This window comes from Bactrocera dorsalis, chromosome 1 (assembly GCF_023373825.1).
Source record: "Bactrocera dorsalis isolate Fly_Bdor chromosome 1, ASM2337382v1, whole genome shotgun sequence".
Lineage (NCBI taxonomy): Eukaryota > Metazoa > Arthropoda > Insecta > Diptera > Tephritidae > Bactrocera > Bactrocera dorsalis.
The window spans coordinates 9449893-9462642 of NC_064303.1; the positions used below are offsets into that span (position 1 = coordinate 9449893).

The 12750-nt window shown below is 34.4% G+C and overlaps 1 protein-coding gene across 2 annotated transcripts in view; it reads right to left on the bottom strand.

Moving 5' to 3' along the window:
• The window catches only part of LOC105223494 (zinc transporter 2), a 137415-nt gene that overhangs the window by 54527 nt on the left and 70138 nt on the right, over positions 1-12750 (bottom strand). For both annotated transcript variants that reach the window (XM_049452715.1, XM_049452764.1), the window contains one exon: positions 8992-9112. In XM_049452715.1, the coding sequence (XP_049308672.1) occupies positions 8992-9112 (121 nt within the window). The remainder of the gene's footprint in view (positions 1-8991; positions 9113-12750) is intronic.

Below are 12750 nucleotides of genomic sequence, written 5' to 3' on the forward strand. Positions count from 1 at the left end.
CAAAAGTCTTAACTAAGTAAATATTTTTTAAATGAGTGGCAACGCCATAACATATTGGCATGTCTTTTATCAATTGTATCAATATACTTTCTCTTTTACCAATACAATTATTTTTTTAATTATTTGATAGAAAATATTATAAGTAAAATTACTTGATAGTTAAATAGGTTTTTAAATAGGTGGTAGCACCATTACATGATCGAAAAAATAAAACTTACCAAACGAGCTGATATAATTACATTGATATAATGCATTTTTAAACATATTTTATACAAAAAATTTATAATCAAAATTTTAAAACGTAAATATTTAAGAAATAGGTGGCAACGCTGTTTAATAATAAATCTGCAGTAAGACTTTCTAAAAAAACTAGGTGGAAGAATGGATTTTGTAAACCCAATTTATAGTTATAGTTAAATTGATCATTAAAGCAAGTGGCAACCTTTTTTTTTAAATAAGTGGCAGCGCTGTTATATAATAACTCTACCTTAAAACTTTCCATATGAACTAAGTCAATAGAATATATTTTTTTAATCTAATAGATGGAAAAATTTATCAACAAAAAAGGTGGCAACCTTTCTTAACTTTTTTTTAGATTTTAATACCAAAGAATTAAAAAAGTCGGAGGCAAATTTTGCAACTGTTCAAATATATGTACATATGTATGTAAGTATGTGTACTCGTGTATGGATGTTTTATTTCGATATATGTATGTATGTGTGTGTAACGTTAAATTTTCAACAGTTCAATGCCCTTATTTACTACTCTACCCGTCCACCATTTTTTACTGTTCATCTTCATTATAATTACGTAATTGTCTCTGTCAGACAATACAAAAGATTTCATAACATTCTAAAAGCAAATAAAGAGAACCATTTTATTTACCGCAAATTGCGTAATTTGACATGCAAACACATACATGCACACATAAAAATACAGTTAGACAGTTGAATTAGGCAACAACACTTACAAAAACCACATTGACGCTGTCAGCATTGTATCATCAACTCACAGCGCATTAACGGGCAAAAACTTTTAATCTGCACACACACACATACACAGGCGTTCAAACACACTTACTAACATTACTTGTGAAGCGAAATTTTCTAAACACCAAAAAAAATTACAAAAAACGGCAGTCGCAGCGCTTTATGGCCATTCAGCAGCCGTCACAAATAATAAGTATTTGCGAAAGTAATCAACGCTGATGTGCCGCGTATAAGTGAGTGGGGGTGTGTGGGTAAAGGAATGACTGCTTGCAAAAGTTGATAATTTTGAAAGAAAATAAGTGAAATTTGCATATGTAGCTTTGCATACATTTAGGCGCGCGCTCACTTAGGCGCCCCTTTCAAACGCCAGTCCTCCGTCGCGGGTGGCATACAGTCCTTGGCGCCGCCAAATGACTGCAAAACATATTTTTGTTCAAAAAAAAACGCGGAATTGCGCGACTTGAAATGAGACGAAAATTGAAATGGCACAATTTCCGCAGAATTTTAAGCAAGCGTAGGCATACACACACTTACACATATATAAAGGAAAACTATTCACACCATCAACATTTGTTTGCAACTTAACTCGCGCGTCAATTTGCTACTTTCTTTTATTGCGCTTTTTCTTTGCAAACAAATTTGCGCCGAAATGCAGGCAATGCGCCGCATAGTATGCAACGTTTGTGAAGTTAGAGAGTGGGCAATTTGCATGGCTGTGATGTGATGAAGTGTGGTGGGTGAATAAATGAAAGCATGCGTAGGAGAGTGCCATTTTTGCTGTTTAAAGAATTTTCCGAATTTAATTTTTTTTTATTTTTTTTTTAATTTTGATTTTTTTTTAATTTTCATAATATTTTTTTATTTTTATTATTTTTTAATGTTTTAATGATTTTAATTTTATTTAAATTTTTTTTAATAATTTTTAGATTTAATAATTTTACAATTTCCACATATTTTTAATTTTTTTGTCATTTTAATATAACCATTTTTTATTTTCTGGTACTTTTTCAAATTTTTAATATGTTTAAAAATTTATTTTTTCTTAATTTCGTATTTAATTTTTTTAATTTTTTTATTAATTCTTTAAATTTTTTTTAATTTTGTAAAGTTTTCGGTTTTAATTTTATTTGTTTTGATTTTTGGATTTGATTTCTCTTGATTATGTATTTACTTTTTTTCTAATATTTAGATTCCGTTATAATATTTTACGATTTGTTTTTTTTCAACTTTTTTACAATTTTAATACTTTTTTTTATTTTTTTTATTTTTTTTTTAATATTTAAAATATAATATTTTAAATTTCATTTATTATTATTATTATTATTATATTTTATTTTTTTAATTTTTATTTAATTTGTTTTAATTTTTTATTACTTTTTGTTAGAATTTTTTATTAAATGTTTTTAATTTTTCCAAATTTTGGTTTTAATTGAATTTTATTTTTTTTATTTCTTAGATTTTTTTTAACTTTCGGTTTTTTACTATTTTTTTTTAATATTTAAAATATTGTTTTTATTTAATTTTTTTTATTTTTGTTTAATTTGGTTTAATTTTTTATTACTTTTTTTAGAATTTTTTATTAAATATTTTTAATTTTTCCAAGTTTTTGGTTTTAATTTAATTTAATTTTTTTTTTAATTTTTGGATTTAATTTTTTTAATTCTCTATTTATTATTATTTTTTTATAATTTTTGGATTAAATAATTTTACAATTTTTTAATTTTTATTTTTTAGTTTTTCCAAGTTTTAATTTCATTTAATTTTTTCTAAAATTTAGGTTTAATTTTTCTTAATTTTTTTTTAATTTTTTATGTTTTATTTTAAAATTTTTTAATCTTTTTAACTTTTTTACTTTGCTTTAATTTTTTTTTTTAATTTCAATTATTAATTTTTTATATCTTATTTATTCTTCTGCTCCTCATACAGTCGCAAAAAAAAATTAAGCACTCAAGTAAAATTTAAATTGCATAATTACACATACACACACCTTATATACAACCCCACCCAACCACATTTTCGCCCTCGCATATGCAAACTCGCCCGCACAAAGGCGTCTATTAATTCATGCATGCTTACTCCGCCAGCATTTCTATTACATTTTCTTTACACTCAACAGTTTTTATTTAGTTTTTGTTTTTTTTCTCATTATTATGATTTTATTACACTGTTTTTCACTTCCTTCGCATTTGCTTTGTTATTCACGCCATATGGAAGTAATAAGTGCAAAAGGCCGAGCACAGCACACACAGCGAACAAAAAATAATACAGCCTTCCCCGCACATAAAAACAACAACAGAATTTGTGTAATATACCACACACATACCCACCCTAAAAGTATGCTGCATTAACCCGCCCCGCCTATATGTAGGCAGCAACATTGCCATTTTCAACGCAATTACCTTTTCCGGTAGTCTCAAACGTTTTGTCGCTAGTTGAGCTCACTTTGTAGCCAGTTATGTTGACACTGTTATTGTTGTTTTTCATATCGTTGCTTTTTTGTTTTTGTTTATGCTTGCATTTATTATTATGATTTTTATTGTTATTGCGCCAGCTTATGTTTATTTCATACTTTGTCGGCAAATGTAGTGTTCTCATTTTACACTTTTTTATTGCATACTTTTGGAGTTAATATAATGCAAACGTGTTTCTTTTTCGAAGTTAAAAAAAAAGTTAAAAGGGATGACTCACAAATTATTTTGACTGCTCCATTCAAAATTTGCTTTTTCCGAGCTTGTCAGACTAATTAGACTTATATTAGCATAATATTTATAGTTTAATAACTCTGTTTGATAAACCCTAAAGGTATGCTTGGTTGAGCATAAGTAATATGTTTTATAAATATCGAAGATACTATTAAAATTTATAAACTTTGATTCGCACTATAAAAGCGTTTAGCTGGCACCCATCTAACTGTCTCTAAAGTATTGTCCAAAGATCGTTTCTAATAGTAAGTTTATGGAAATACATAATAGACATATCAGTTCTCAAAATCTAGCTTTATCTCTAGTTTCATTATGAAGAAGTCTAAACCTATATGAGCTGTCACATCATTGTCATCTACTTTTCTCAGTTAGAAAAATGGAACTTATTACTACAATATGACTCTAAATCACTCGGCTAGGTCAAAATTAGTAAGATTTGAGGGTCCCTCTTTATATAGGAAAGGAAGTTAAGGCTACTTCGGACAAAAAAGATCATCTAGTCTAAAACTTAAATCCGTAAAGAAATCTTTGAAAAAAGATATGTATGAACTCTTCTTACTATAATCCTTCCCTAGATAAGAAGTAATATAAATTTTCTCCATCCCGTTTTATTCTGAGTATGTGGTGAAGGCTTTAGAAAAAACCACACTCTCACAGAAACTCGACAGCATTCGACGGGAGGCGCTCATCATCATGTGTGGTACACTAAGGTCTACTCCATCTATGGCACTTAACGCTTCCTTTCACTCTTTATCCGTAGGTATCGTCGCAAGGTGTATGGCTGCGAAAGTTGCTAACAGACTCAGGGAATCTGTAGGAGGAGTTTTTCTTTCCTATGGTTTCTCAAAGTACTACTGTATTAGTCCACGTGCGATCTTTGATCAGCCATCTAACCTAAGTTAACCTTACTTAGTTTGCTTGAGAATAGCTTATACTCAATTTTTGAGTTTTAGAAAGCTGTTATTGTTGTTCTAGATATCCGTACATCCCCAACCAACCATCCATGAAAACCTCTTACCCAGCAACTCATATAGGTTACTCAAAGTTAACCTGTGAATTTTATCTCACAAAAAATAAATATTTCCCAAAAAAATATTTGACTACTTTCTCAACCAGCGTTTTTTATGTTCCACATATACTTTACTGTTGCCGAAATGCAACCGATATAAACTAACCTCACTTAATGTTAATTACCTCCATTTCAACTAATGTGACAGTATAAAGGTACTTGCTATACAAACTCAATAATTTTACTAGCTCAATAAATTTACTTTCATCTATTTACATACATATATATCTTTTTATGTTTGCATATTTACCGTTACTATTCATTACAAAACTTGTACCTTTAACTATGCACCATGTAACTTTCTTATTTATATCACATCGAACAGTACTTGAACTGAATAACGGCAATTCAAATTAAAGGAAATTTTATTTTTGCCCACTCAAATCATTTGCAGACATACAAATGCACACAGTGACCCACTAATTAACTGTAAAAAAGCCATTAAATACGGCAAATTGCAAGCATTGAATTGAATATTGCTCATACGTCATGTACAACCCACCGCACACAACACACACAGGCTCGTTTATGTGAGCATGCATGAATGCGCTCAAGTGGTGACTAGTTTATTGATACATACGTCGACGAATTCAATAGTTTAGCGCTGCAAATGAGTGTTTATATGTATGTGTACTATATATATTAAGGTAGGTTAGGGTACGTTAGGGTGTACTTTTTTTCTGCGGCTGATTATTTTTGCAAACGCCCACTGAAGTTTCGAGTCTTTATAATGTTTTTCATAACAACATTTCTTTAAAAGTTCAAAAAATTCAGAAGAATGACCAAATGTACTATTTCCATATATTATGTACACCATGCCGTATGAGCAACACAAAATGTATGAAGCAATTGTATGAAGGCATAAGACATTTGATGTATAACTTTAACTGCGTATAACTTTTAAACAAGTAGCTTTATGGAAAAAATTATTAAGACCTTTTTTGTAGAAAGTTAAATTTTGTATTAGAATATACTTCTAAAGTCATAGCTAAACTTATTTTATACAAAATATTACAAAATTCCAAGCTATATGCATGAGGAGAAAAGTGATTTAGGCACGATTTAACGAGAAAATGGTTGAAAATTATTTACGTTGCCTAATTTTTTGAGAGCAAAAACTGATACTTAAGGAGTCACATGCCAAAAAAAATCAACTTGGCAAATAATTGGCACCCTAGCATAACATACAAGTACATTTAAAATCTCATAGCTGCCTACACACATATATAACAGTATTTTATTATTATTACTCTTCAACTTGCCGTCGTTTTTGACTACCAAACACACACAATTAGATTTGCACAAAATTATGCACACACTCATATACATATATATATATATATGTATACACACAAATATATATATATATACATATATACGTATATATAAATTCTCTCCCAATTGCCGTTTTGTCGTCCACCCACTTGTGTGCACACGAGTTGCAAGTTGCTAAATGTGCAGCAATTTCGGAAAACTAAATGGCAATTAAAGTGAACATTTGTTTAGTTGCCGTCTAAAAACCAAAATGAAAACTGCAAATGGAAAACAGCAAATAGAAAATACAAAAATGAAAATAATTGAAAACGATTTTTCCAACGAGCCGAAACTAGCGCAATACTTACACTTAGCTGCCGTTTTGTAAAGCGTCCAGCGAATGTGTTTTCATCAAAAACCAAAACTAACAGCAGTTTTTGGGTGATAAAAATTTGTTTCCGAAAAAACAAGAAGTCAAATGAATGTTGGAAAGAAATATGTAACTCCAAAGTAGAAAATTTTGAATGAAACGACGAAGGGATGAAAATCGCAGTCGAGCGCGTTAGTTGACTGATGGATTTTACCAAAGTTAACGTTAAAGCTTACCGCCCATTTAACGCAATCTCTGTCACTTTGTCAGCGTAATGAAAATATCTCGCCAAATTTATGCACAGTCTCTAGAAGACGTCGGCTTCCAACTCGTGATCTTAATGGTTGCTTCACCAAACAATCGCTACGAGCGTGTGAGTGGAACAAATGACATTGAGGCTTGGATGAGACATGGGTTTAGAGCTGATCTTGGTAAAAAATTCTAGAATTCTATTTTCTCCATTGAGTCAAATTCTAACCTTTGTGTGTTGAACCGAAAATGAGAAGCAAGAACTTTAAGGTTCCATGACTGATCCACAAGAAAGGAATCGCACTTGGACTACTATGTTCAGTCATTTTTGAAGTCAGCAAATATAACTTATGTAAACCTAAATAGTAGGTCGATAAAGCGCCTTAGAGCTGACACGAAACTGCTTAGGCATTTATTTCTACTTCCACCATCCCATTGGGGTGTCTGAAAGTTTAAATTAAGAGGTATTTTAAACTCACAAAGGCGAGTCAATAACGAAAATTAAAGAACAAGACTCTTCTACGTTGTAAATGGAAAAATGTTCATCGAACTGTTACGAAATATCATGGCCAGAGAACTTCTGAAATGAAATTCTAAGCAAAGAACACCGCAACCACCTATAGGGCCCACAAAGAGCTGAAAGATTCAGAGGACACTGCTTTTAAAGACAACAAACTGGTTTAGCTATGTCACAGTGCTGCACATAAATGCGCTCGGCCTACATCTGATATTCTTTTCAAGAACTTCAGTACCGCTCAGAACAAAGTTTGCAAAGTAAGTCTCAGATATTTCCAAATCCCATACCAATCCACCTAAGCCATTCAACTCCGGCAGGATTTTCTTGAAACAATGGATGCTAGAGAAACATTACATTTTTGGAACACTACAAACACAGGGCATACCACAAAGTTACATTGTGTAAGAGTTGATGAAAGACATACCAGAAAGCTGCTGCTTTCGGGTAAGAAAGAGCTAAGTAATATCGTAGAGGGAATAAAAGGACATCTATATACCTCTAAGCTATCACCTTCGCAAACCTGATTAAGAGAAGTCGGCAGAATGGAGAGTAAGTGCGTAGGATGATGAGATGATGGAACCCAACTTTTGGGAATTCTCAGCCATCAGCAGATTGATATGAGATATCTTTTACGACACCCAAATTTCCAGCTTTAAAGACATTAGATAGCTGCGGTGAAAAACAATTAGGTATCTTATGCAATCCACTGAGCTGCTGGATAAGGCTCAAGTGATTACCTCATAGAAACGCAGTGGGCCTATTGTTCTGTGCTGTTTGGCGCTTCTATGCTTCCTTTTCAAACAACTAACCAACCGTTACCAGTAGTCTAGGAGCACATTAAGAGAGGAAGGTCATAAAGTGGCTGTGAATGCATAAGGTGAAATGCAGAAGTCCACTGATTTACCATACTAGTTCATACCAAAGCCATTTCACCACTACTATAGAGCATCCGAAAGGATATTGTGCCATAACATAAGCTCACTCGCAGGACGGCTAAATATCTTGTGGGGCGAAGTTTACCTAAGCTGTGGATGATGACGAGACGAAATAATTTATGCATTTTTTCCTCTACTGTCCGGTTTTAGCACTTTTGGCGAACCTAGCAAAGTTGCAGGAACTGACATTAACCGCTTTAACAAATATGTGGTAAGATGAAAACGATTCGTCGGTCTGTGAGGATCTAGTGAACCAATGAGTTTTGGAACTCGCAAAGAACCAAGTAAGCAGGTTCCAGGGACCTAGTACGGTACTTTTTGGTCAATACAGCTTGGTAAATATGGAAATGAATCTTTTGGTCTCGGAGAGCTCAATTCAAGCGATATAACTTTGCTTCCATGATAGAGCTTTAACCCAGCTTTTGAAAAGCTTTTTTCCAACTTACTATCAAAAATCGATTGAAAATAGACTTCCGATATTTTCTAATGAACAATTAGAACCGTAAATTCTACAGCATCATTGATTGGATTTCCACTTAGAAAATGAATACTAAACATTATATATGAATTTTTCGAAACATGAATTACTCAATACTTTAGATCCTTAGAAAATTTCGATCAAGAATAAGATCTAATCTACCACAATAACTCACTGGGTATCAACGTGCAATATACAGTTCTCCATAAATTAGTTTGCCACCTCCAAAAAAAACAACAACACCGACGACTGCTAAAATAAATTGTTCGAAAAGATTCCAAAATGGAGTAAGCTAAAATCCCGACGATTAATAGTCAAAAAAAAAAACAATCCCGTTGCACTACAAACACAAACAAATTTACGCATGTATATGTGTATAGAAGCAATGTAATACCTAGTATATACTATGTGTACTTGTTACAACTTACCGCTGTGTTGATGGTCGCCCAGCTATCCAGATGGCAAACAATGATATCATAAAGCTGGCAAAATCTGTTAGTAAGTGAGCGGCATCTGTTGCAATCGCCAAACTGTTCGATAAAATGCCACCTGTTTGTTTTTGTGTGGCAATCCAGTGTGAAACCAGGAAACGACAACAGCAACAACAACATAAAATTTTGGGCGTCACGCCACATCAGCAGCAAAGTTGAAGACACAGCCGCAGCGTAAAGGCGACGCATCGTTGGACAAATCAATCGATGGGAGACATGAAAGAGAGAAAAGACAAAATAAAAATAAGAAAATATATAGAAAATTTAAAGGGTGGTGTAAAATGAATGAACGATTCAGTAAAACGACTCAGTGTGAGTTTCACGAGATACTATTTTGAATCAAAGGATCAAAATTAACTCGCTTTGGACCAAGTATTCACATGATATTATGAAAAAAATACAAATACAACCAGTTTCAGAAATCCAACGCGACTTCTTGGGGGTTTCACGTTCAAAGTCCGACGAGACTAATAGTCAATCGTCTTAAGAACTCCATCGAATAAGCCTAAGTGGCGTCTTTTTAATATATGTATATCATTTATTCCTCATTACTTATGAATACTTACTAGATTCGACAAATCAAATCCTCACGGTCTCCTCAAAATACTTTTATGATAATCTCAGCCAGTCAAACTGCTTCTCATAATTTACTGGTTGCGAGGCGTACCATTGTACTAAATTAATTCCAGCACAACTCGAACTGAGGACCTCTCAGCTCCCAATCTCACTACAACCTATTAGAGATTCTCAATGAGATCATTTTTATGTACATCAAAGGCCATCTAAAAGTCAATTAAATTCTAGTCTTGTGTTAAAAATCCATATGCAGTCCGGATTTGGCTCTTTCTCAGACTCAAGACCTCAAGAACCACTTTATTTAAAAAAAGGGCGTCAGGGACAGCTGCGTCAAAAATGAGTTTCTCATTTCTAATGAGACTTATGTTGAAGTTGCGTTCCATTCATTTCCAAATTTAATCGGGGCCACCAGTCTCTGTGGACTATATCAGGACTCATTGAAGTTATTGTAGCAATGGGTTCCCATGAAGAGTTCACGCAGAGATTAAGGTGTGAGATTTCGAGGATATGAGTTATTGTGCTAGTCAATTTACTCAGATTAACTTGGACGATATCGAGAATGACTCCCTTATATTTTAATGAAATACGAATTTTGATTACTTTTTAGGTAGTTGTTGGACCCAGGTTAGATGGCTGATTGAGAGAGATCGCACGTGGACTGTAAATCGATCTCTGGCCAAAAGTCTTTGGCGCATGTACCGATGGTAGTCCAGTGGTGGTCAAGCCTCCGCGAACTGCAGCCTCAGCACAAGAGGATACAGTAGCACCGAAATGCTCCTATTTTACCGAGATCGGTTGCAGGATGCCTTTCCTAACAAGCTTAGAGCTTTACAATTTCCTGCGATTTGACTGTGGCCTGGCACCCAAACCAGTTTAAGCCACTCGTTACTTTAATATCGAGTTTAGGCACTCCTTGACCAACCCTAAACGTACTGTTAATATTGCTCGTTTCGCCGCTCTGCTATTCAAGTGGATGGTTACTTCTCTGAAGAAAGCTGCACTTCGAAGCAGTAAGTCTATTGCTACCTTAATACCGGCAACCACGATTTGGAAGGCACTGCAACAGTAAGAAAGTCTGAAGCTGGAATTGATAGAGAGCTGCTGACAGTAAACCGCTCCACCAATCTTCCCAGCAAGCTTTGACTCATCCGTAAAGAAGCTCACTGGCTCTCTCCACCTACAGATTTTACCCACCAACAACTCTCTCCCCGGTGTATGGGCAGAGAAGGAGCCACCAGAGTTCAGTTTGGCAACTCCATGATCCAAGTAATCTGGTATGAAGTCAAAATGTGTGGGAACACTCTCGAGTTTCTTTGCAAGCGTGGTCTTTTCTAGAGCGATCCACCACATAAAGACCATCGAACTTAATGAACTTGACTATGGTGTCGTAGAGCCAGAGGACCACCTTTGGCCAATGTCTCCTCTACAGCAGTATAAGGTAATTTATGCCGTTTTTTGTTCTCTATTCGGCTTCCATGAAAGCTTCCTATCCACAATGAACCCCAGATAATTACGGCGGTGAGGCCACCGGGATCTTTAATCTTCTAGTAAATGAAACCAGCTAGGTTTTATTTGGCTTGATCGCGAGACCACTTCCGACTGCCCAATTCGTTACGACGCTGAAATACCCCTGCGTGAACTCGTACTCGATAATCTTTCCACTGATCATAAGTACATCATCCGCATAGGTAATCACCCGGCAGCCACGATCCTCAAGTTGGTCAAGCTGTTGATCCTAACACCTATGAAATTCTATTATATTATTTTCAAAGATTCCGCAAACCAATTATTTTTCCTCAATAACCTTATATTAATAACATATTTCGTCAAAATCTTCACATCAACTATCAATCTATCCCTTCTGACACACCCTGCAAGTATTTACCAAAACATCAAAGCTTTTAACCGAGAACAAACGAACGAACATTGCGGCAGTTTGATGGCACAGCTGCCAGGTTGACGAGGCTACCTCGCTCTACTGCTATCGATAACCGTAAAGGTACCTGCAAGCTGCCCTGTCAATTGGCAGGCGGTCATTACGTTGATCAGCCATTTTGTTGACTATAGACTTAGCACACAGCCCAACCGAGCAAAGTATCTTTTCTTTTTTTTACCACAATTTTTAGTTAACAAGTCACTTTCCTGCTTGGTTAGTTGCATCTTTAGTTACTGCAGTTACTTGGATTCCTTTTTTCATATATTATATAGTTTTTGTTGTTTTCTATTTTCTTCAAAGTTATTGAATTTCACCATTTCACGTCGTACATACTAGTCGGTTTTTAGTGCTACAACGAAAAGGTGGAGTTGGCAAAATTGTTGATAATGACGCCAGCCGAAATTGCTACTATTCGGACATTCTCGAACAGTCCACGTCACCACATGTCGCTTCGCTTGCTTGCCGAAAGTATGCCACATTGCTTGCAGCCAAAAGCAGTCGCTGTGTAGGGATATTTGACGTTTCATTCGACAAGCTACATGCAAAGGGTTGTGGTCGTCGGTTTAAGGAAATACTCGTACGTACAATATATTGATAACTTCGCCCTTTTTTCGAGCGTTGACAAGTAGCGAAACGAGCTGAGCTCATCACCATTAAGCAGGGCTGAGTTTGAGTAAATTAAATTGGTAAGAAGCTAATGGAGAGTAGTGAACTGGAAGTAAGTAAGGATAAGTGGTAGGATGCTAATTGATATTCAGAAAAATATTAAGCAAGAGGAGAAGAAGAAAGCTGTTGTATTGATAGCTGAGACTCTCCATCGCAACCAAACTATAAAAAGTACGCCCAAGCTTGAGACAGGAAGGGAGAAAACCTCTTAGAATCGCTATTATATTCGGGATCCCCTTGAAAAACCTACGAATTAACCTTCATTGGTTAAGCAACATCGGTTGACTCTTAACTCCAATTAAACTAATATAGTCATACATTCTCAGAGAGAAATGTACAGCAATAGCGTTACGCAGTTCGAAAGATATGTCCTGTTAAGTTAATAAATCCGTAGGATATTTCTAAAAGTTCACCCAACAGTCGCTGGTAGTCAGATTGTTAGATAATATTCTTTTGGAATGTGCCCTTATATATATTGCAGAAGTGTTAGAAGAAGGAACTATCTAAGTATCAAAATT